The 26,168-nt window shown below is 38.4% G+C and overlaps 1 protein-coding gene and 1 pseudogene across 4 annotated transcripts; both read left to right on the top strand.

The window, feature by feature from the left end:
* Nucleotides 1–8,494, top strand: part of LOC134328732 (zinc finger protein 850-like) — a 314,276-nt pseudogene extending 305,782 nt beyond the window's left edge.
* Nucleotides 6,649–24,895, top strand: LOC134328740 (serine/threonine-protein kinase pim-2-like). 4 transcript variants are annotated; one of them, XM_063009930.1, is made up of 14 exons: nt 6,732–6,837; nt 19,657–19,803; nt 19,884–19,996; nt 20,268–20,319; nt 20,856–20,956; nt 21,091–21,199; nt 22,556–22,634; nt 22,750–22,965; nt 23,180–23,274; nt 23,453–23,503; nt 23,708–24,080; nt 24,170–24,346; nt 24,529–24,637; nt 24,807–24,895. In XM_063009930.1, the coding sequence occupies exons 3-14, from the start codon at nt 19,944–19,946 to the stop codon at nt 24,820–24,822; spliced, it is 1,431 nt and encodes a 476-aa protein (XP_062866000.1). In that variant the 5' UTR covers nt 6,732–6,837; nt 19,657–19,803; nt 19,884–19,943; the 3' UTR covers nt 24,823–24,895. The 4 variants fall into 4 exon arrangements, with proteins under 4 accessions (XP_062865999.1, XP_062865997.1, XP_062865998.1 ...); XM_063009927.1 differs by having other exon boundaries at nt 6,660–6,837; nt 19,657–19,996; XM_063009928.1 differs by having other exon boundaries at nt 6,662–6,837; nt 19,657–19,996; nt 24,529–24,631.
* Nucleotides 24,896–26,168: the final 1,273 nt, after the last annotated feature.

Below are 26,168 nucleotides of genomic sequence, written 5' to 3'. Positions count from 1 at the left end.
ACATTGAGATACAGTACAGTACAGTATGGTACAGTACAGTTAGTATTGGAGTCACTAATCAGTAGAAATAATAAGAGAATGTGGATAGTGGGATTAGAACCTGTACCGTACCGTACTGTCCTGTGCTGATACACTCCAGTCTGGATTTCAGTTTTATTCTAACTAGAATTTATTTGTGATTGGAAATCAAACCCACAACCTTCAGTTTCCTCCAGTTGTTGAGTTTCTTCTTCTCATATTGATGAATTTCAGGTGAAGTCACTTTAATCCCTCCAGAACTTGTAGCTTCTGTGGAACTGCTCTTCTCAGTGGACCAACAGTGTGGAGGTTTCCAGATGAAGCCTGTGAAGAAGGAAGAACCTGAAGACACAGATGAACTCAGTAAGATATTTTTATAACGTTTTTATAAAATAATTTCTCCTAATTTGGTCGTGTCTGAATTACTTGTAATATTTGTGTATTTTTAGTGCATAAGTGAGCAGGTGAGTGAAATGAGGAGACAGAAGTAAAGAATATTAAACAGATCATGCTGTGACTATGGTTGTTAGAAATAGTTTTTTTCAATTGAGAAGCATAGCCAAAATTAAATCATTTGTTACTTTGCATGACTTAGAAATAATTATTCATGCTTTTATTACCTCCCGCCTGGATTATTGTAATTCCTTATATTTTGGGATAAGCCAATCCTCTGTAAATCGCTTGCAGCTTGTCCAGAATGCAGCAGCTCGCCTTCTTCTAGGTATAAAGAAAAGAGAACATATTACCCCAATTTTAGCTTCTCTCCACTGGCTTCCTGTGAAATTCAGGATAGAGTACAAAGTTTTATTGTTTGTTTTTAAAGCTTTAAATGGGATAGCTCCCTTTTATATTTCAGATATGCTTGTACCATATACTGCCCCAAGATCATTAAGGTCTTCTTCCCAGTCATTTTTGACAGTCCCTCGAGTCCGGTTAAAACAAAAAGGAGATCGTGCATTTTCAGTTGCAGCACCAAGACTTTGGAACAGTTTACCCCTGGAATTGAGACAAACATCGTCTTTAACTGCTTTTAAATCTAAGCTTAAAACATATTTTTATTCTCTTGCCTTTGAAAACAGTTAGAGTTGCGGTAGGATTGTGATGATTTGTGTAATGTAAAGCTTTTTGGTTTGTATTGGACACATTTTAGAAGTGGAGATGTATGAGCAGGATGTATACATTATGAACTATGTAAAGCACTTTGGTTAACACCCTGTGTTTTTAAATGTGCTATATAAATAAAGTGAACTTGAACTTGAACTTGACTGTACAGTGTGTAGACTAGTATATACAGTGTATCACGAAAGTGAGTACACCCCTCACATTTCTGCAAATATTTCATTATATCTTTTCATGGGACAACACTATAGACATGAAACTTGGATATAACTTAGAGTAGTCAGTGTACAGCTTGTATAGCAGTGTAGATTTACTGTCTTCTGAAAATAACTCAACACACAGCCATTAATGTCTAAATAGCTGGCAACATAAGTGAGTACACCCCACAGTGAACATGCACAAAATTGTGCCCAAATGTGTCGTTGTCCCTCCCTGGTGTCATGTGTCAAGGTCCCAGGTGTAAATGGGGAGCAGGGCTGTTAAATTTGGTGTTTTGGGTACAATTCTCTCATACTGGCCTCTGGATATTCAACATGGCACCTCATGGCAAAGAACTCTCTGAGGATGTGAGAAATAGAATTGTTGCTCTCCACAAAGATGGCCTGGGCTATAAGAAGATTGCTAACACCCTGAAACTGAGCTACAGCATGGTGGCCAAGGTCATACAGCGGTTTTCCAGGACAGGTTCCACTCGGAACAGGCTTCGCCAGGGTCGACCAAAGAAGTTGAGTCCACGTATTCGGCGTCATATCCAGAGGTTGGCTTTAAAAAATAGACACATGAGTGCTGCCAGCATTGCTGCAGAGGTTGAAGACGTGGGAGGTCAGCCTGTCAGTGCTCAGACCATACGCCGCACACTGCATCAACTCGGTCTGCATGGTCGTCATCCCAGAAGGAAGCTGACGCACAAGAAAGCCAGCAAACAGTTTGCTGAAGACAAGCAGTCCAAGAACATGGATTACTGGAATGCCCTGTGGTCTTACGAGACCAAGATAAACTTGTTTGGCTCAGATGGTGTCCAGCATGTGTGGCGGCGCCCTGGTGAGAAGTACCAAGACAACTGTATCTTACCTACAGTCAAGCATGGTGGTGGTAGCATCATGGTCTTGGGCTGCATGAGTGTTGCTGGCACTGGGGAGCTGCAGTTCATTGAGGGAAACATGAATTCCAACATGTACTGTGACATTCTGAAACAGAGCATGATCCCCTTCCTTCGAAAACAGGGCCTCATGGCAGTTTTCCAACAGGATAATGACCCCAAACACAACCTCCAAGATGACAACTGCCTTGCTGAGGAAGCTGAAGGTAAAGGTGATGGACTAAACCCAATTGAGCACCTGTGGCGCATCCTCAAGTGGAAGGTGGAGGAGTTTAAGGTGTCTAACATCCACCAGCTCCGTGATGTCATCACGGAGGAGTGGAAGAGGATTCCAGTAGCAACCTGTGCAGCTCTGGTGAATTCCATGCCCAGGAGGGTTAAGGCAGTGCTGGATAATAATGGTGGTCACACAAAATATTGACACTTTGGGCACAATTTGGACATGTTCACTGTGGGGTGTACTCACTTATGTTGCCAGCTATTTAGACATTATTGGCTGTGTTGAGTTATTTTCAGAAGACAGTAAATCTACACTGCTATACAAGCTGTACACTGACTACTCTAAGTTATATCCAAGTTTCATGTCTATAGTGTTGTCCCATGAAAAGATATAATGAAATATTTGCAGAAATGTGAGGGGTGTACTCACTTTAGTGATACACTGTAATTACAGAGTAATGCCAGGTGAATACAAGTGGCTGAATGATTGGGTAATGAATGAGAATAAATAAAGTCGAGTATATAAGCTGATATATTTAATATATACATGATTGTTTGTGCTGATGGTCCTGGAGAGATGAGTCTGCAGCTTCCGTCCAGATCTTAACTGTCCTTATTGTGGGTATCAGACGTCTGATGACTGGGGTGTACTTGGGGAGCAGGAACAAAGACAGGTGATCAGACTGACCCAGGTGGGGGAGGGGTGGAGCTTCTGATGAAACTTTGGAAGTCCAGATCTTAAACTGCAGTGATTAAAGTCCCCAGAAACAATAAAAACTCCATCTGGGTTCACAAAGGTCTTTCATAGCTGCGTTAGCATTAGCATCTGGAGGGATATAAACTGCAGCAGTAACAATGCAGGAAACCTCTGGTGGTTATAATACCTGTTTATAAAGGGTCTACACGTTATAACCAGGTATTCCAGGTCAGCAGAGCAGTAGGTATTAACTATGACAGAGTCCATGCACCAGGTTTTGTTTATATAAAGGCAAACACCACCACAGAAGCTCTTCATCAGTTCCACCACGCTGTGGTTTAGCTGCAGTCCATGATCCTCTTCTGTGTCAGGGTCCAGATTTTTAATTTCTCATGGCATATTGGCAAGTAAGAAACAAGGTAGTTTTAGCTTAGCATGCTATCCTCCACATTTACCCTGTTTTGGCTCTTCCTGTTGAGATGAACAGCTCTCTTGGACGCGGTGTTCTGCTCACCTCTGGAAGTAGCCGGTTGAACTTGAATGGACGGTCCAAAACAACACTTAAAGCGGTATAAATGAATGTCCATTAGTGTCTGTCTGTCGTATGTGTAGTTCACTCGAGTGATTCAAGTGAAAATTGGCAAATAAATAAACACTAGATCGCTAAGCCTGGTGAGACGCTCGGGGGCATGCGCTGCCATCTTGCCCAAAGGCGGAAACATGTATTGTGGTCAGATGAATCAACATTTCAGGTCTTTTTATGGAAAAATGGACAGCGTGTGATCCGGACCAAAGACAAAAAGGATCCAGACTGTTATCAGCAACATGTGCTGCCTTCAAGACGTCGTCTTTTCCAGGGATGTCCAGCATTTTTTATCAAGACGATGCAAAACCACCTGCTGCACACATTACAAAGGCGTGGCTGAGGAATAAGAGGGTACGGGTACTGGACTGGCCTGCCTGCTGTCCTGACCTGTCCCCAATAAAGAACGGTCCCAACTATTTTTGGAATGTGTTACAGACCTGAAATGCAGGAATGGATGTTTATTAATAAATGAAATGAAGTTGAGCAGATAAAAGATGAAATATCTCAGCTTCATCCTGTCTGACATCAAATAAAAGTGAAAGTCAGTGTAAGAAACTCTGTGTTTTATTATTTTCCATTTTCCATACTGTCCCAAGTATTTTTTATATTTGGGGTTGTATTATTATTATTATTATTATTATTAATAAATCGGCTGAAACCCTGTTTGAACAAAGGTTTATAGATCGTCTTTTTTGACAGATAGTATAGATGTATGTGTTTGTTAGTTCTAACTTAAGTGCTTAATAAAGAAGTTGGTCGTTACTACCAACAATAACAACCTTATTATTTTTCTTCACAAAACAAATAAATTTCAGGTGAAGGAACCTCGATCCCTGAGGAACATCTCACCCCAGAGGACCAACAGTGTGGAGGTTTCCAGATGAAGCCTGTGAAGAAGGAAGAAGCTGAAGATAAAGATGAACTCAGTAAGATATTTTTTATCTTGAGTAAAATAAGATTTGGATTGAATAGAATCAGAGGCAGCTGGGATGAAGCATCATACAGTGAAAGCTTGTATTGTGCTCATGCAGATCAGTGTGAGCAGGAAATGATGAATGCAGGATGAATCACGTTACAGGACTTTAGCATCAGATCTCAGTTTAACATTTACTAACAATCTTTATTATTTATAATGTTATAAATGTATTTGATGATTTATAATGTTATAAATGTATTTTATTATTTATAATGTTATAAATGTATTTGATGATTTATAATGTTATAAATGTATTTGATGATTTATAATGTTATAAATGTATTTGATGATTTATAATGTTATAAATGTATTTTATTATTTATAATGTTATAAATGTATTTGATGATTTATAATGTTATAAATGTATTTGATGATTTATAATGTTATAAATGTATTTGATGATTTATAATGTTATAAATGTATTTGATGATTTATAATGTTATAAATGTATTTGATGATTTATAATGTTATAAATGTATTTGATGATTTATAATGTTATAAATGTATTTGATGATTTATAATGTTATAAATGTATTTGATGATTTATAATGTTATAAATGTATTTTATTATTTATAATGTTATAAATGTATTTGATGATTTATAATGTTATAAATGTATTTGATGATTTATAATGTTATAAATGTATTTGATGATTTATAATGTTATAAATGTATTTGATGATTTATAATGTTATAAATGTATTTGATGATTTATAATGTTATAAATGTATTTGATGATTTATAATGTTATAAATGTATTTGATGATTTATAATGTTATAAATTTATTTGATTATTTGTAATGTTATAAATGTATTTGATGATTTATAATGTTATAAATGTATTTGATGATTTATAATGTTATAAATGTATTTGATGATTTATAATGTTATAAATGTATTTGATGATTTATAATGTTATAAATGTATTTGATGATTTATAATGTTATAAATGTATTTGATGATTTATAATGTTATAAATGTATTTGATGATTTATAATGTTATAAATGTATTTGATGACTTATAATGTTATAAATGTATTTGATTATTTATAATGTTATAAATGTATTAGATTATTTATAATGTTATAAATGTATTTGATGATTTATAATGTTATAAATGTATTTGATGATTTATAATGTTATAAATGTATTTTATTATTTATAATGTTATAAATGTATTAGATGATTTATAATGTTATAAATGTATTTGATGATTTATAATGTTATAAATGTATTTGATGATTTATGTTATAAATGTATTTTATTATTTATAATGTTATAAATGTATTTGATGATTTATAATGTTATAAATGTATTTGATGATTTATAATGTTATAAATGTATTTGATGATTTATAATGTTATAAATGTATTTGATGATTTATAATGTTATAAATGTATTTGATGATTTATAATGTTATAAATGTATTTGATGACTTATAATGTTATAAATGTATTTGATTATTTATAATGTTATAAATGTATTAGATTATTTATAATGTTATAAATGTATTTGATGATTTATAATGTTATAAATGTATTTGATGATTTGTAATGTTATAAATGTGTTTGATGATTTATAATGTTATAAATGTATTTGATGATTTATAATGTTATAAATGTATTTGATGACTTATAATGTTATAAATGTATTTGATGATTTATAATGTTATAAATGTATTTGATGATTTATAATGTTATAAATGTATTTGATGACTTATAATGTTATAAATGTATTTGATGACTCATAATGTTATAAATGTGTTTGATGATTTATAATGTTATAAATGTATTAGATTAGTTATAATGTTATAAATGTATTAGATTATTTATAATGTTATTATTATATATATTATTTTCTGCTTCAGAACTGAACAAGGATTTCTGCTGCTCCTCGTGTCCACGTTCCTCTACAACCCAAAATCAGCTCCACAATCACATCAAGAGCTGCAACCATGTTAAATATGAGACTCTGGTGAAGATTAAGACTGAACATGAGGATCTGACGCCCACCAGAAGCTCCAGTAATCAGCAAACGTCCTCTGGTACTGTCAGCATTAACACGTCTCTCAGTCCCACACAGGAAGAAGGAAACGTCTGCTTACAGTGTGGGAAGAGCTTCAGGTACCAGAGTAATCTCAAAATACACCAGCGCATTCACACTGGAGAGAAACCGTATCAGTGCTCACAGTGTGGGAAGAGTTTTAATCATGAGAGTCATTTTAAAAGACACCAGGGCATTCACACTTCGGAGAAACTATATCAGTGCTCACAGTGTGAGAAGATTTTTAATCGACAGAGTAATCTCAAAATACACCAGCGCATTCACACTAGAGAGAGACTGTATCAGTGCTCACAGTGTGAGAAGAGTTTTTATACACAGAGTGATCTCAAAATACACCAGCGCATTTACACTGGAGAGAAACCATATCAGTGCTCACAGTGTGAGAAGAGTTTTAATACACAGTCTCATCTCAAAAAACACCAGCGCATTCACACTGGAGAGAAACCATATCAGTGCTCACAGTGTGAGAAAAGTTTCAATCAACAGAGTAATCTTAAAATACACCAGCGCATTCACACTGGAGAGAAACCATATCGGTGCTCACAGTGTGAGAAGAGTTTTAATCAACAGAGTAATCTCAAAATACACCAGCGCATTCACACTGGAGAGAAACCATATCAGTGCTCACAGTGTGAGAAGAGTTTTTATACACAGAGTAATCTCAAAATACACCAGCGCATTCACACTGGAGAGAAACTATATCAGTGCTTACAGTGTGGGAAGAGTTTTAATCAACTGAGTCATTTTAAAAGACACCAGCGCATTCACACTGGAGAAAAACCGTATCAGTGCTCACAGTGTGGGAAGAGTTTTAATACACAGAGTGATCTCAAAATACACCAGCGCATTCACACTGGAGAGAAACCATATCAGTGCTCACAGTGTGGGAAGAGTTTTAATCGACAGAGTAATCTCAAAATACACCAGCGCATTCACACTGGAGAGAAACCATATCAGTGCTCACAGTGTGAGTAGAGTTTTTATACACAGAGTGATCTCGAAATACACCAGCGCATTCACACTGGAGAGAACCCATATCAGTGCTCACAGTGTGGGAAGAGTTTCAGTACACTTAGTGATCTAAAAAAACACCAGCGCATTCACACTGGAGAGAAACCATATCAGTGCTCACAGTGTGGGAAGAGTTTTAATCATCAAAGTCCTCTCAAAATACACCAGCGCATTCACACTGGAGAGAAACCATATCAGTGCTTACAGTGTGGGAAGAGTTTTAATCAACTGAGTCATTTTAAAAGACACCAGCGCATTCCCACTGGAGAGAAACCATATCAGTGCTTACAGTGTGGAAAGAGTTTTAATCAACTGAGTCATTTTAAAAGACACCAGCGCATTCACACTGGAGAAAAACCGTATCAGTGCTCACAGTGTGGGAAGAGTTTTAATGCACAGAGTGATCTCAAAGTTCACCAGCGCATTCACACTGGAGAGAAACCGTATCAGTGCTCACAGTGTGGAAAGAGTTTCAATGGACAGAGTGATCTGAAAAAACACCAGCACATTCACACTGGAGAGAAACCATATCAGTGCTCACAGTGTGGAAAGAGTTTTAATCGACAAAGTGCTCTCAAAATGCACCAGCGCATTCACACTGGAGAGAAACCATAGCATTGCTCTTAGTGTGGGAAGAGTTTTATTACACAAAGTAATCTTAAAACGTATCTGATTGTAAAAGTGAAATCTTAATATCACTAACATAATAACAGAACAAAATCTAAATGCTGATTATATAGATTAAACAGCTCTAATACTCAGAAATCAATACATGTGATTTAAACATGCAGTACAAATGTTCTTTAGCTTTGTGTTCAGGATATTGGTATAACATCATTCTTAACACTACATCTCCAACACAGTATTAAAATAGAAATGATACATACAGTGTATCACAAAAGTGAGTACACCCCTCACATTTCTGCAGATATTTAAGTATATCTTTTCATGGGACAACACTGGCAAAATGACACTTTGACACAATGAAAAGTAGTCTGTGTGCAGCTTATATAACAGTGTAAATTTCGAGATATTCGAGACTTTGCGCTCCTCCACCTTCCGCTTGAGGATGCCCCAAAGATGTTCTATTGGGTTTAGGTCTGGAGACATGCTTGGCCAGTCCATCACCTTTACCTTTACACTCTTCAATAAAGCAGTGGTCGTCTTAGAGGTGTGTTTGGGGTCATTATCATGCTGGAACACTGCCCTGCGACCCAGTTTCCGGAGGGAGGGGATCATGCTCTGCTTCAGTATTTCACAGTACATATTGGAGTTCATGTGTCCCTCAATGAAATGTAACTCCCCAACACCTGCTGCACTCATGCAGCCCCAGACCATGGCATTCCCACCACCATGCTTGACTGTAGGCATGACACACTTATCTTTGTACTCCTCACCTGATTGCCGCCACACATGCTTGAGACCATCTGAACCAAACAAATTAATCTTGGTCTCATCAGACCATAGGACATGGTTTCAGTAATCCATGTCCTTTGTTGACATGTCTTCAGCAAACTGTTTGCGGGCTTTCTTGTCTAGAGACTTCAGAAGAGGCTTCCTTCTGGCGTGAAAGCCATGCAGACCAATTTGATGTAGTGTGCGGCGTATGGTCTGAACACTGACAGGCTGACCCCCCACCTTTTCAATCTCTGCAGCAATGCTGACAGCACTCCTGCGCCTATCTTTCAAAGACAGCAGTTGGATGTGACGTTGAGCACGTGCACTCAGCTTCTTTGGACGACCAACGCGAGGTCTGTTCTGAGTGGACCCTGTTCTTTTAAAACGCTGGATGATCTTGGCCACTGTGCTGCAGCTCAGTTTCAGGGTGTTGGCAATCTTCTTGTAGCCTTGGCCATCTTCATGTAGCGCAACAATTCATCTTTTAAGATCCTCAGAGAGTTCTTTGCCATGAGGTGCCATGTTGGAACTTTCAGTGACCAGTATGAGAGAGTGTGAGAGCTGTACTACTAAATTGAACACATCTGCTCCCTATGCACACCTGAGACCTAGTAACACTAATGAGTCACATGACATTTTGGAGGGAAAATGACAAGCAGTGCTCAATTTGGACATTTAGGGGTGTAGTCTCTTAGGGGTGTACTCACTTTTGTTGCCGGTGGTTTAGACATTAATGGCTGTATATTGAGTTATTTTGAGGGAAGAATAAATTTACACTGTTATATAAGCTGCACACAGACTACTTTTCATTGTGTCAAAGTGTCATTTTGTCAGTGTTGTCCCATGAAAAGATATACTTAAATATCTGCAGAAATGTGAGGGGTGTACTCACTTTTGTGATACACTGTAACTGGTAGACTTACCCGGACAGTCTGTCTGAGGATTTTATTCATAGACATTACAACATGTTGGATAATCTTTGCTAGAATTCACTTAGCTTAGTTCTTTTCCTAATTGGATAGATCTGAGATAAGCACTAGGTAGGAGGGGTCCTTTAAATGCACGAAGGCCTCAGCATGAAATTATACAGATAAAGAGAGAAAAATAAAGAATAAAGAATAATTCATGGAATAGTCCAGTGGTTCTCAAACTGTGGTATGCGTACCACTGGTGGTACGTGAAGCAGCACGAGGTGGTACGCCAGATAATCTTGGAAAAGTAATTACATGCACCAAAAAAATTAATAATTTAATAATTATGAATAAAAAAATATTAAACAAAATGTGTAAATTACTAATAAAATCTGTTTCAAAGTTCTTATAATTCTATTTTAATAAAAACAGTTTAATTAAAACGAATGTGTTTTTAAAAATATTCGGGGCTACACAGACACTGTACTTCATTACGTCTATGAAGTTATCAGTAAAGTTCTCAGTAGCTCTCTCGCTTTTGTCAGAGCAGATCTGCGTTTGAATCTCACTGATCTTGTTCCTGACATCACAAGGCTGCTCCGCTAAACAGGCGCACCCCTCTCACTCACATGCTCAGTGCTAACTGCAGATATACTAGTGATGGGTCGTTCGCCAACGATCCGATTCTATTGAACGGATCTTTGAAATGAACGAAAGGAACTGAGTCTTTTATTTCTGCACAGTTCTTATTGGCTGTAATCTAATCAACCCATTCAGCTTCACATCAGTAGAGAGAATTAATCATAACTCGTAATAAAAGCTGTTTATTATCGATATTCAAATCCGAAAACTTTCAGTATCACGGAGAGCGAGCAACACACACACACACACACACACACACATACACATTTAATGCAAAGTTGAGAGAAAATTCAATCTGGTTTTAGTGTGAGTGTGACATCATTTAATGCATTAGTGCCCTGTCCACTGTGTACATACTGGAACTTGCATGGATGTGTGTGCTACTTACCCTAAAAAATACATTTAGGCCTTTGATGGATCCCTGAGGCACAAGACCAAGTCAGAGGTGGTTATAGTTCTCAATCCTGGTTTTCTCAGCTCCACATCTACACACACAAAGTGGACATGTCATTTCTAGTGAAAATAGAAGAAATGAAAGAACGTAAACATTTAGTTTATTAGTGGTTCTCACCCTTTACATGTGATGATACACAAGAGCTGAAAGTTGAAGTTCTTTTTGACTGGATTCAACAGCCATGTCCCCTGCGCCACTCATGGTTTGCTCCATTTCCATCAAACAGTGGAACATGAACTGCTGAGCATCCTAAACATTTAAACATTTCAATCTTACTTGCAACTGTGTTAGCTGAGTTCATTTCACATCTTAAAACACAAAACAATCATGTTCAGGGTGTCTGTGTTGTGTTTTCTTACATTCTGAGTGTAAGGTGTAAATTCAGGGTTGTTAAGCGCAGCTGCCTCGATCAATTTCAAGACGAGAGTTCTTGATGGACCAATCAGAGCTCTCTCTCTCTCTCATGGACCACAGCTTTGCATTACATCTGCAAAAGCACAAAACACACTTTACCAGATCAGCATTCTCATCATTCATAATCTAAAATAAGAAATTGAATAGTAAATAATAAATAAACTGAGAAAACATTGTTTCTTCTTCTCTACCCGGTAAGGTTGGCTGATTTATCTGGCATGTCTTCATTTATGTTCTTCATGAGCTGTTTGCAGAAAGATTCTGCGCTGAACAGGCACTGCATACTGGCATTTACGTAGCAGCTGTTTCCCAAGTTTTCAAACCTGCAATTAAATCAGACAGACACAAATACAATACTGATCAGGGTTCATGTTCAGTATTAACCTTTATGAACGTACAAATATACGCTGCTGCATTTCTTACCCTCTGTCCTGGAGCTGCTGTTTTCTGTCGTCGGAGAGGACTGGTGTGGGTGTTTTAGTCTTTTCACTCTGGGCTTCATCCACCCTACACACATCCGTTACACTATAGTTTGGAGAGAGAGACAGACAGACAGACAGGGTGACATCTCATCATTATAAACCACATGAAAATTAGCACAACATGCCATATTCAACACAGAAGAAATGATTACACTTCTCTGTCTGTTTAAACTAAGAATTAAAGAATTTTACAATAAAAGATATAATAGAACACGACATGCTGTCTAGCTGTACTCAAGGCCATAAACAACCTTAAAAAATACATGAACATTTTGCTCATATCCATCTGTTGCTTAAAATCATATATCTAAAGTTTTCAGTCTTCTGCACTTTTATTACCTTTCTGTAGTGCTGACAGCTTCAACATTTTCTTCTGTTAATGGAATTTTCTTCTTGTTCTACTCAGGAAAACATAAACACACAGTTATGTCCAAGTTCTTGTATTTGAATATGATCTTTGATTTTTGCTTCTCAAATGATCATGACTTACCCTGAAAAGACGTTTCAGAAATGACTTGACAGAGAAACTGCTTTTGCTTTTGGCTGAAGTCTTTGGGGAGTCCTGAACGTTCCCCTCCATTTGCAGACTGCATTGATTTGAAAAATAGTTTGTCATCACTAATGCATTTTGGTATATAGTTAGCTGCATTGTAGAGAGACCAGCTTTACTATTAATCATAAAATGAAGTAAAGCCTTCACACTAACAATTTAATTCAGTCTTCATCAAATAGCATTTTATTTTAGGTGCAGCAGATCCTGAGGTAATGGTAGTCATGTTGACGAGATCGCTAGCTGCTCCAATTAGGGTTGCCAACTTTCAGAACTGGAAATAAGGAACACCCTGGGCTGACGGGTTGGTGGAAGGCATAGGGTGGGGTGAGGTGGCGGGTGTTTACCTGAGCAGGGGGTAGGCGGTTAGGATTGCACTTATAAAAAAAATAACGCGTCTTACACCATCATAGGAACATTATCAGAATGTTTTATTTAGGCTATTTAACATTTATTATTTTCATTATTTGTAATAATAAATCAGAACCATATTTTAGGCAAAACAACATAAAGAACATCATGTAACATTTTTTCTCAATAGTGCAAACAATATTTTTACATAATCCATCTTCACACTGACATGCAGCCCCGGTTCTGGACTGCGTTGCTTAGTGGGGCAGTGAGAAAAGTGCCAGCCCAAGCACGTAAGTGTGAGCCCTCCCGGAACTCATTTTGCATTGCACTCAAAATGCATTGCAGTGCCTGCAGTTCGAAAAAAAAAAAGCTTTAACATAACAGTCGATTTTTAATCAGACTTTAGTCCGTACTGTACGGAACACAACTCGACACTGATTGGACTACGATATTCCGACAGACAGACAGGTCACAGACAGGTCACAGCTAGTTTAACACTGGAAGAAAGGAAGGAGCCGCCCCTGCTCTGAACCATGTACTGACCAACACCACTCTTGTCTCTGGTCCTGTCCCTCTCAGTCTCTTTAGATTAGAAATTTCTTGTGTATTTGTTGTAGGTCTTTGTATTTATTATACTGTTTTTTTTATCTGCACTTGTGTATATCATATTATTTTGCACTAATGTGTTCTGTGTTTTAACAGCATATTGGAAGGGTATATACAGTTAAGCTGGAAAGTCTGCACACCCCTTTTACCTTCTCCATGTTTAATTATGTTACAGACTCATTCTATAATAGCATTTTTGCATCAGACATTGACACACAATCGCCAATAAATACAAAGTGAAAACAGGGTTTAGAAAATATGTAATTTTATTTTACAGACATAAATCGTTTATTTAGGGGTTACGTATCTGTACACACCCTTAGCTTAAAGCTTGGTTGATGCACGCTTGACAGCAATTACAGCTTCAGTGCATCTTGGGAAAGAAGCTACAAGCTTGGCACACTTGTTTCTGGACATTCCTCTTGGCATATCCTTGCAAGCTCCATCAGGTTGGATGGGGAGCGTCGGTACACAACCATTTTCATCTCCTTCCACAGATGCTCCACTGGATTCAGGTGTGGACTCTCAAGGACATGAACAGACTTTCTCTAAAGCCACTCCTTTGTTCTCTTTGGGTGTGTGCTTCGGGTCATTGTCAAGAGCACAAGCCTAAACTGAACACCAGTGATCTCTAATCCCTCAGATAAAACTGTATCTACAATCATTATTTATCAGTAGCTGATATAACCACATGGGTGAGGGATTATACTGGTAAACCTTTGTAAAGCACAACAATACGGAGTTACATGCACAAATGCAATTTAAAACTTCACTGTGTAAAAGAAGCCTTATGTCAGGAGGGCCAGATTTGATAATGTGAAAGTACCCGGGAGACAACAGGCCCTGATGACATTATTTAAAATAATAAAATATGCATATAAATATGCTGTTATTTAATAATTTCACACAGTGAATAACAACCAAATGTACGCATTCAGGTGAACAAATCAGAACATACAGAAAAAGCTATCTGAATTTCTAACTGAACTTTAAAACTTTCAGAAACTCTGTAAAATAAGACGGGGTACATTTACAAAAATAAAACTTATCGTGGCTTTATGTACTAAAAGAACGACACAGGAACTCTGAATTTCTCTAAATTATTACTGGGCATAAGTTCTCTCCATCACTCAAATTCTTAGGTCGTTGTTTTAGTACAATACGTCACGTTACATTTTGTTCCCGTTAATCGTTGTTTGTACAACCTGTGTCACTTTTATCACCTCAACGAGTCTCATTCACGGTTTTGTCACTTCTCATGAATGCGTACTTACAGTGCTGCTGCCACCAATTAGTAAAAAGGAGAATTGCATCTTAAATTAATATAATTAATTTTTTTTCTATTTGACTGTGCTGGCGGGCCACAACTAATGCAACTTAAGACAGAAGATGCGGGTCATATAAAATCCGACCTCGGGTCATGATTGTCCTGCGGGCCGGACTTTGGACATGCCTGTCTTTTGTTAGCCATGTCCAAAAGTGGTGTCAGGTTCTCTGTGCTCAGCAGTATCTGGGATGGCAGATAAAATGTATTTGACAAAATAAGCACTCTAACAACAGTGTATAGTTCAAAAACATTAAAGATTTTTATTAGAATTATATACACTTCTCATTCTATAAATAATTTCAAAACAACAATACATTATAGTTCAGCACTATTGAAGAACAATGAACAATGCATCACTCCATAAAACAAACTCTCAAATAATCCAATTCAACAATACAAGAAAAAGCAATTATTTGTTCAGGATAATCATTGAACAATTCAGTAAACAGTTTTGAGGCAACAGGATATCAAATCTCATCTAAGCCATTTTGCCAAAAATTCACTACAAAATATTTAACAGACAATGCACAATGGATAATTACCTCAAGTCACCTCCTTCCAATGAACAATGCACACTGAACTTTGACCTGTGAAGAGAAAGAGAAACAAAGAACATATACACAAACACAGGGGTTGAGGAAGGATGAGAGGGACTGACAGTAGAAGACAGAAGCCCTGTGTAGGTCTAACTGCGAAACTCATCTCCTTCGCTAGAATGCCAAGACTGAAAACAGTTTCGATTGCCAACTAAACAAAATCTTCTACCTTGGCACTCAGGAGCCATGCATGCAATCTTTGTTTTATTTTCTTTTTTGAATTTGTTGTAGCAAAGCCAGCAATTTCTTGATACTTGCTCCATCTGAGGAATGTGGGTGACGTAAAACGATGAGGAAGTGGTTGGAGCTACTGAAAGCTGAGATGGCAAAATTGAATCTACGGCAATGTCTGCAAGTTGGCGCGAAAGATTTTCCCTAAAGTTTATCTGGCTGTAGCCTGCTAAACTAAACCCATAACGTGATGCTGGATTGGAATGATGCCAGTCCTGAAACAAAATGAAACTATTAACGACGGCTATGTCCACAAAATGGAAGAAAAGTGTTTTCCACCACTTTTGAGTTTTCTGAAGCAGACTGTATGTGTTTAACATTTGATCAGATCTGTCAACACCTCCCATGTGTTTATTGTAGTCCTTTACTACAGCTGGTTGACGGACTACTTTTCTGTCCCACTTGGCACCAACCTTTACCATCCTAGAAACCTCTGATGAATCATTAGCATTGTGGAAATTAGAGAGGCATGTAACTGCTCGCGTGTCCTTCCACTGAACAACTAAGACATTTCCGTCAATTCTACACCACCTCATATCACCACGGTTAGCTTGCCGCTCCCATTTCTTGACATCTTTGAAATCCACTGGGAATTTCTTACGATTAATCCTACATGTCCCACAAGCATTGATTCCCCACTCCTTAAGTCGGACCATAACAGTTGGTGATGTATAGAAGTTGTCAAACCATACTGTGTGACCTTGATTTTTAAATGGCTGCACAAGGTCTTCAATCACTTTTATAGCCAAATCAGTTATGCGCCCATCAAGACTGCCTGTGTAAACATCAAAGTCTAAGGTATATCCCGAATTTGAAGTTGCAATGACCCACAATTTGAAACCCCAGCGAGTAGGTTTGCCCTTCATATACTGCTTGAATCCTGATCGACCTTTTGATTTGACCATTCTCTCGTCTATGCTCAGATTTTCATTAGCCTGGAAAAGCTGCTGACACTTGGTTTTGAGGTGGTCCATCAGGTAACGCAACTTCCTAAGACGATCAAGATTATTTTCTGTGGCAGGATCTACAACATGGAGGGCTGCCATCAATTCCTTGAAACGGTCACGGGACATGAATAACTTGGCCCATGAACCCTGAAGAGATTTGGTTCCCCAATATCTGTGAATGCTGTGCAGGGACGTGAAACCCATGTAAATAAGGAGCCCAAGAAACCGGTAGAATTCATCCGGGGTCACTTCTTCCCATGCCCCATGATGGTTCGCATAAGACGGCCTATTCAGTACAAGCTCCCACCCCTTAGAGTTTGTAAACTGGCAAATCTCGGCAACGATGGTGTACGTGAAAAACAACTTGAAGAAGTCTATTTCACGCAAGGTACTTGTGGCTGACCGTACAGCCCTATGCACACTTTCCAGATCTATGCCTACTGGACGAGAGGGATTAAATGGTATGGGCTTTGGTGCTTCTGTGTCTACATCAGCATAGGAAGGAAAGGATACAGAGTCAGGAAAGCGTTTCCGCTTCCTACCTGACATGGGACAAGAAAGACTAACCAAACCCATAAAAGAAAGCAAACATTAGTAAAAATCATAATCTCAGTTTGTACTCTTTTGTTAATTTTAACTTTTTGTTGGCAGCCCTGATTGTGTGTGTGGATGCAAATGCTGACATTTATTGTCAGCATATATGTACACACACACATTTACAAATACACACTATTGGAATACATGCATTTACCGATAGCAGGTTGTTGGTTGATCCCTCTGCTCATCTTGCTCCTCTTCATCCTCTTCTTCCCCTTCATCCAAGAGCTCCATGTCCATGAAGTCCTCCTCTTCAATGGTCATGCCTTCATGATCTTCATCGCTGTCATGTTCAGCAATAAGTCTAAGCTCGTCAGGGCCTAGCCACCGTCTCCTCTTCAGAGACTCCATAAGGCATGAATATTGAGCCTTGTCTCCATCCATCTCAGAATAATAAAAGAAAGAGATTACAGTGAATAAAGGTGGTGACAGTGATATTATTTTAAAAATAATTACATATATGTAGAATTCAATCGCAAATACTCTATATGTTTTTGCCAGAGAAGCTAATGTCCACAGGCTCATGTTTAGAAGTAAACTCAAGTACACTGAACCAATACATATGACAAAAGTTTCTCAAATCTGGCACATGGTTTACACATAAAACAATAATTATCTAAGAGGAGCAATAAATACAAGACAAAACTTGATTCTATGGTTATATTTAAAATGTTGTAAATAGTCACAGACTGAAATGTTATGCACCTGTATGCTTTCAAAAAAAGCTTTCAAAAAAAGTTTGATACCATATTTTTTTGTCCCTTTCAAATATATCTTGCAATACATTAGAAAATTATGCAAATCTGACAGAAATATTTTATAGATAAAACTATATTTCACTGATACAAGTAAGAATTACCACAGAAAAAAATATATTATGGTAAAAAAAGAAGTTATAAATTGCCCAGACTGACATGTTATCTACTTATATGCACCTATATGGTAGCATAGCATACTTTAGTCTCTCAAATAAATGCAGCAATTTTTTAGAAAATGATGCAAATTTGACAGAAATATTTTATAGATAAAATAATATTTCTCTTTCACCTTTATGCTTTCTGCCTCAGCTTACTTTAGCCAGTCATGCTAAATGCATGCAATGCAAAATGTAATGCTATTATGAGCAAAGCTAAGGTGATTTCTAAGCAGACTTTAGACAGTATTGAAGTAAAACAAGTAAGATATAACTGATTTCAAGATTACATGCATAAAATCTAACTTTGGAGTTTGAGAGCAGCCTTTAGCAACCTTTTCAAACCACATGGCTGCAGGATGTAACAAACAGCTCCGGTAGCTTAGCTTAGCTTAGGTTCAGTACTAATCACTTATTTGTGTAAAACTGCTGCATACTTTACAAACTACTAAACAAACGAGACTAAAAAGGTATCTGATAAACTCTCCACACGTATTTATTTCCATCTAGATGGACATAAAAAACATTGCAATCGATTCAGAAAGGAGAGTTGTGCAGCTGACTGACTAAACTTAGAACGCAACTCTCAAAAACACCTCAGCTTTTACAAAGCGTAAACACTAATAATATTACAATTTTACCATTAAAGCCAAGTTTTCTGAGTAGAAATGAAAAGTAATAACACTAATAAACAGTTTTAAAATAAATCTTACCTTATTTCACTGACAGAATTTCCCTTTCTGTGTTGTTATCCAGTCGACTGTCTCAGCAGCGCTCCGTGTGAGGGCGGGGAGAATGAAAAAAATAAATTCTCCGACTTCTCATTAAATATGCAAACCAGCCACGACACAAACCGCTTGACCAATGATATTGCCTTTTAGCCTGGGTTGTCAGCTACCTGGGGCAGTTTTCAGATTTACAATCAGTGATTGGACGGCGGAGATACAAGGCTTTAAGCCATCGAAATTATTGTTTCGAAATTTGAATGGGCCGGCTTTAAAGGGTTAATGATACTGAGTGTACAATACACACACAGTAACCACATGTAATATGTAATTGTGTGTGTGTGTGTGTGTGTTTAATGATACTGATTGTACAATACACACACAGTAACCACATGTAATATGTAATTGTGTGTGTGTGTAATATGTAATTGTGTGTGTGTGTGTAATATGTAATTGTGTGTGTGTGTGTGTGTGTGTGTTTAATGATACTGAGTGTACAATACACACACAGTAACCACATGTATTATGTAATTGTGTGTGTGTGTGTGTGTGTGTGTGTGTGTGTGATATGTAATTGTGTGTGTGTGTGTGTGTGTGTGTGTTTAATGATACTGATTGTACAATACACACACAGTAACCACATGTAATATGTAATTGTGTGTGTGTGTGTGTGTGTGTGTGTGTGTGTGTGTGTGTGTGTGTAATCGGCTGTAAATGAAGTTGTTTCAGCTCCACTGTAGAACTGGGTGACGTCACAGTCGCTGTTCTGAGCTCCTCTATTAAATCCTGATGGAATAAAAGTTCGGGTTTGGTGAAGCTGCTCTGTTTTCACCTCTTCACTCATCATGGCTGAGAAACAGAAGAGACGTGAGAACCAACGTGCTTCTTTAATGCAGAGATTCTTTTGTTGGCCGGTTTGTCTGACCCGTCCTCGGACGTCTTCTCAGGACGACCTGAATGAGGACAGCAGACAGAAATACGATGTGGACAGAGAGAACAGGATCGTTATGGAGGGATTTCTGTTCAAGAGGGCCAGCAATGTGTTTAAGACATGGAACAGGTTTGTAGAAAGCTCAAGTGGATTCAAAACGTTTTATTTTAATTAAATATCAGTATTTTTTATTCACTTATTCACTTAATTAACTGATCAAAATAAATAAATCCTCAGATAAAATATTATATTAGATAAAAAGTGATACACAAAACTTGTTGACATGAAATAAAGCACTGAACAAACCCTGATGTACTGAACAGTTTCATTCCTGCAGTAATATTGTCAGTAATATTCAGTAGCTGCAGCTGTTTCTGTGTTTCTGTGTTGTTCTCTGCAGGCGCTGGTTTATGATTAAGGACAATCAGCTCATTTACAAGAGCAAGTCTAAGGTGAGACACATGACCTTTTCCAACCTGATTTCATTTTCCTTGGTCAGGGTCTCGGGGGTCTGGTTACACAGGGAAACACTGGACACAAGGCAGGAATCACCTGAACAAAGTGCCAATCATCACAGGGGCTTCAGCCACCAATCCTGAGACGTGGCCCATGACGTCTGTGTCGATGTCAGGCTGGTCAATAGCACTGCTGGGATTTAAATCAGTTAGGGGTCACCACAGCAGATCATTCGTCTCAATCTTGTCCTGTCCTAAACACACTACTCTGTCCCTGTTCATGCAGAGCACCACTCACTCACCCATTTAATTACCCACGTACACACAGAGGCATTTCAGGGTAGCCACTAGCCACTCCACCTTCTGCATGTTTTGGGGTTGTGTAAGGTAACCAAAGTACCTGGAGGAACCTCATATAGACACAAGAACACTTTACATTTAGTAAAACTAAACATTATACAGCATGAACTGTTAAAATGTGCTTTTAAGATCATCTATTATTTTTGGTGTAAACTTTGTTTGTTTGTAACCAGCGTGAGGCGACTGTGCTGATAGAAGATGTGAGATTGTGTAGGATTGAACACTCTGAGAACATCAGACACAGCTTTCACTTCCAGCTGGTTTCACCCACTAAGTGAGTGTTGTTCAATAATAATACTCATTTATATATATTACATTTGTAAACACCTTTCTCACACAAAATACATAAATCGTTTAATTAAAATGTGTATTGTGTGTGTGTGTGTGTGTGTGTGTGTGTGTGTGAAGGAGGTGTTTTTTGAAAGCTGATTCAGAGGAGATTGGACAGGCTTGGATGAAAGTAATACAGAACATCATTACCAAGCCTGATGATGCTGACAGATCAGACAGCTTGGAGGTAACACCTTCTGATAATCACTGAGACATGTACATATACAGGGGTTGGACAAAATAACTGAAACACCTGGTTTTAGACCACAATAATTTATTAGTATGGTGTAGGGCCTCCTTTTGCGGCCAATACAGCGTCAATTCGTCTTGGAAATGACATATACAAGTCCTGCACAGTGGTCAGAGGGATTTTAAGCCATTCTTCTTGCAGGATAGTGGCCAGGTCACTACGTGATGCTGGTGGAGGAAAACGTTTCCTGACTCGCTTCTCCAAAACACCCCAAAGTGGCTCAATAATATTTAGATCTGGTGACTGTGCAGGCCATGGGAGATGTTCAACTTTACTTTCATGTTCATCAAACCAATCTTTCACCAGTCTTGCTGTGTGTATTGGTGCATTGTCATCCTGATACACGGCACCGCCATTGGATGCACATGGTCCTCCAGAATGGTTCGGTAGTCCTTGGCAGTGACGCGCCCATCTAGCACAAGTATTGGGCCAAGGGAATGCCATGATATGGCAGCCCAAACCATCACTGATCCACCCCCATGCTTCACTCTGGGCATGCAACAGTCTGGGTGGTACGCTTCTTTGGGGCTTCTCCACACCGTAACTCTCCCGGATGTGGGGAAAACAGTAAAGGTGGACTCATCAGAGAACAATACATGTTTCACATTGTCCACAGCCCAAGATTTGCGCTCCTTGCACCATTGAAACCGACGTTTGGCATTGGCACGAGTGACCAAAGGTTTGGCTATAGCAGCCCGCCGTGTATATTGACCGTGTGGAGCTCCCGACGGACAGTTCTGGTGGAAACAGGAGAGTTGAGGTGCACATTTAATTCTGCCGTGATTTGGGCAGCCGTGGTTTTATGTTTTTTGGATACAATCCGGGTTAGCACCCGAACATCCCTTTCAGACAGCTTCCTCTTGCGTCCACAGTTAATCCTGTTGGATGTGGTTTGTCCTTCTTGGTGGTATGCTGACATTACCCTGGATACCGTGGCTCTTGATACATCACAAAGACTTGCTGTCTTGGTCACAGATGCGCCAGCAAGACGTGCACCAACAATTTGTCCTCTTTTGAACTCTGGTATGTCACCCATAATGTTGTGTGCATTGCAATATTTTAAGCAAAACTGTGCTCTTACCCTGCTAATTGAACCTTCACACTCTGCTCTTACTGGTGCAATGTGCAATTAATGAAGATTGGCCACCAGACTGGTCCAATTTAGCCATGAAACCTACCACACTAAAATGACAGGTGTTTCAGTTATTTTGTCCAACCCCTGTATATCTAATGATGTAATAATACAGCAACAAAAAGTCTCTCATTTAAACACCAGTATGATCTGTTTGATAGACACTAGACAGGAAGTCGTCATCATCGTCTGCAGTTAGTTCAGAATCAGATCAGCACCAAAAAGCATCTGGATCTTCAGGTAATATTGAGATTACAGCTGAATCAAACCTTACCTGCAGACTTTAGCTTCAAAATAGCTGAACTGTTTCTGTTTCACCTTCTTCCCTCGACACCTTCCTACCTTTGACCTTTAGCCTCTGTAGCTGAGATCGGCCTTGGTGAAGTGATCTTTGAATGTGCTGCTGAGTTGAATGACTCTGATGCCTCTGTTGAGAGCGGTGGTAAGTATAGTACATACAGCTTTTCAGGGGTTTGTTCTGTAGGTGCAGAAGAAGAAATCCTGAGCGATGAAGAAAGCCCAGAGGATCCAACCACCAGCGTTCATTTCTTCAACAACCTGAACCATGAAGGTCAATTTAATCTCCACTAATTCCTGTTATAATATATTGTTGTACATCTGTTACCTGCTACATCAACCAATAGAGATTATATTACACCTGCAGAAATACAGAATACAGCCAAACACCACTGACAGCCTTTATATAACAAATATTTAGTACTGCTGATATGATGTACATTTTCTATGTGAATTTGACTGAAATGGAATAAAAATCACTTTTACAGAGAGTTTTGATTGTTGCTACACTGTGGGAGAGCTGCTGGGAGAAGGAGGCTGTGGTGCGGTTTATGCTGGTGTTTGTAATGCAGATGGGAAACAGGTGAACATCAGCACATAAACACAAGACAGGAAGTGTAGAGCATTACACATTAATAAGATACAATCAGAAGGTGAAATGTTCTATTTGGATGATGAGATTCTTTAACTAAACCCTAATGTTTATTATTATTACTTCTGTACAACTAAATCCACTAATTTGTGTTTGTATTTGTGAACAGGTTGCTGTGAAATATGTGCTGAAGGACCCCCGCGACAGATTCATCACTATTGTAAGTTCATCTTTTTCTTTTACTAATAAAGTATCACAAAGACTCAACAAGGTTTAAACAAGATAAAAACCTTTATAGACCAGATCTAGACCAAAACTGTTGGTCCACTTACTGCCTTAGACCAGCCCAGATCTTTACTAACAGACCTGCTCATCATAGTTTAGACCTACTACTGATTCCAAACCTTGTCTGTTGTTCTATTAGCCTGGAGAGACGTACCCACTTCCTGCGGAGGTGGCGTTAATGAAGATGGTATCCAAGCCACCTCACTGTAATTCTGTGCTGAAACTACTGGATTGGTTTGACACGCCCGAGCACTACATCCTAATCCTGGAGCGACCCATCCCCTGTATGGACCTCTTTGACTTCATTCAGCAATTCCCAATGAATGAAGCTGTGGCTCAGCTCATCATGTGGCAGGTGGTTCTGGCTGCAATTCACTGCCATGATTGTGGAGTTTTTCACCGGGACATCAAGCCAGAAAATCTTCTGGTGAACACAGAGACACTGGAGGTCAAGCTGATCGACTTTGGCTGTGGGGACTTACACAAGGAAACAGCGTACACCTCATTTTCAGGTAAGTTCCCCTCAGAAGTACTTAGTTACAGAATGAAATGGATTTGAGTGGAGAAGTATTTCTCTAAAGCATTTCTCCCTTTCACTCAGGCACTAAGTCATACGCTCCACCTGAGTGGATAGTTGAGAAGGAAATGTATGACTGCCCTGCTACTGTGTGGAGTCTGGGCGTACTCCTGCACACCATAGTTTGTGGAGAGATGCCGTTCGGGGATGAAGTGGAGATTGTTGATGGGGGCCTGGACTTTTTACCTGAACTTTCTGATAGTAAGAAAATGGAAACAGCTCACATTAAGATCTAGAAACACACAGTCTGTAAAACCTGCATGAAAACATGATTTAAAAAGTTTGATCAAGTTTATATCGTCATTACAATGATAGAAAATGTAAATAAGAAATCTAGTTTTAAATACAACAACATTTTAATCTCATTTGATCACTGCACACAGCATGCTACCATCTGATAAGTAGGTGTCTGGAGAAACAGCCTGAAAAACGTCTCAGCCTTAAAGAAATCCTTCAGCATGAGTGGTTTACAGAGAACAGTATGAGGTTAGGGTTAGTAAGAATGAAACAGACTTAATAAGTTAGAACTAAAAGATCTTGTAATATGGCCTAGATCACAGAGAATGCTTACAAAGATTGTAATGCTAATATCATTAGGATAAGTAGAAGTAATAACATGAAACTATTAAAATATTGATTGTATTGTGTGTTTATTCTACAGGCATCTGCGTGGATGAAGATTATAGAAAGAAGACTGTGTGTGTGTGTGAAAGACCTTAAATAAAAATAAAGGTTCTTGTGTAAATAACACCTGCTTTCATTGTAGTTTCATGTAACAATCACTGTGAATGTGAAGAAGATTCCTCAGGTTCTCAGAGACAAAATGAGTAACAAAACACATGAACTGAAAGAGCTACAGAGCCACGACACAAATATTTTGTTAGTTCAGCTAGTTTATAATTGATCAAATATCTGTTAGTGTGAGAATTTATAAGTAAAAAGTTTCTGGAACCACAAATTGTTCCCAGACCTCTGCACCACACACTGGATTTTAAACAATAACTTAAAATAGATTTAGGTCGAACCAAAAACAGCAAAAACACAGATAATAAACAACTACACAATCTCACTCAGCTCATTCTCCAATGGTTACCAGACCCACTGCAACCCTGACCAAGATAAAGCTTTGGTAAAACAGACTATGAATGAATGAATACAGAATAGTGCCACAATTATGTGACACCTAAGACCACCATCATCGTGCCTTTGTTAAAGAAGTGGTCAGTGTCCTGCCTCAACCACTATCGTCCTGTAGCTCTCACACCTCTTGTCATGAAGTGCTTTGAGAAACTCGTCATTAAGCATGTTAAGACCCCGCTGTCCCCCTCAATGGACCCACTGCAGTTCACGTATCATACCAACCGCTCAACAGATGATGCCATAGCCACCACACCTCATCTGGCTCTTACACATGTGGACAGAAATGACACATCTGTATGTTAGGATGCTGTTTAACTTCAGCTCAGCATTCAACACCATCATTCCTCAGCATCTGATTGGACAGCTGAGCTCACTGGGCCTGAACACCTCTCTCTGCAACTGCACACTCATACACAAACACACACACACACACACACACACTGCAAACACACAATAGACACACGTATACATAGACATGCACACTCACAAACTCACATGCACACACACATACACATGCTCACACACATACATACATAGACACGCTCACACACGTATACATAGACATGCACACCCACAAACTCACATGCACACACACTCATATATACATCCACACTTAGATTCTGATACACAATTACGCTTACACAAATACACGTGTTGTACCCCTGAAAATGGGGAGAAATAATCACGAGAGTGATAAAGCGATGTTCTCTCAGTTAAAACTTTTACTGGAATGAATGAACAAATACAGAAACCATTTACTCACATCTTAGCTACAGTACTCAAACATTTTAGCTACAATACTCAATGTCAGATGCAAAAGTATATTTGTTACACTTATATAACAAAGAAACAAAAAAATACAATACCCTTTTAAAGGATGTCT

This window comes from Trichomycterus rosablanca, chromosome 15 (genome assembly GCF_030014385.1).
Source record: "Trichomycterus rosablanca isolate fTriRos1 chromosome 15, fTriRos1.hap1, whole genome shotgun sequence".
Classification (NCBI taxonomy): domain Eukaryota; kingdom Metazoa; phylum Chordata; class Actinopteri; order Siluriformes; family Trichomycteridae; genus Trichomycterus; species Trichomycterus rosablanca.
This window is presented reverse-complemented; position numbering and strand designations above follow the sequence as displayed.

Coding starts and splice junctions, on each gene's coding strand:
- LOC134328740 (XM_063009927.1), top strand. CDS start 19,782: ATGGCTGAGAAACAGAAGAGACGTGAGAACCAACGTGCTTCTTTAATG. Junction 20,320..20,855: donor TTTACAAGAGCAAGTCTAAG/GTGAGACACATG, acceptor GTTTGTAACCAG/CGTGAGGCGACTGTGCTGAT. Junction 20,957..21,090: donor CAGCTGGTTTCACCCACTAA/GTGAGTGTTGTT, acceptor GTGTGTGTGAAG/GAGGTGTTTTTTGAAAGCTG.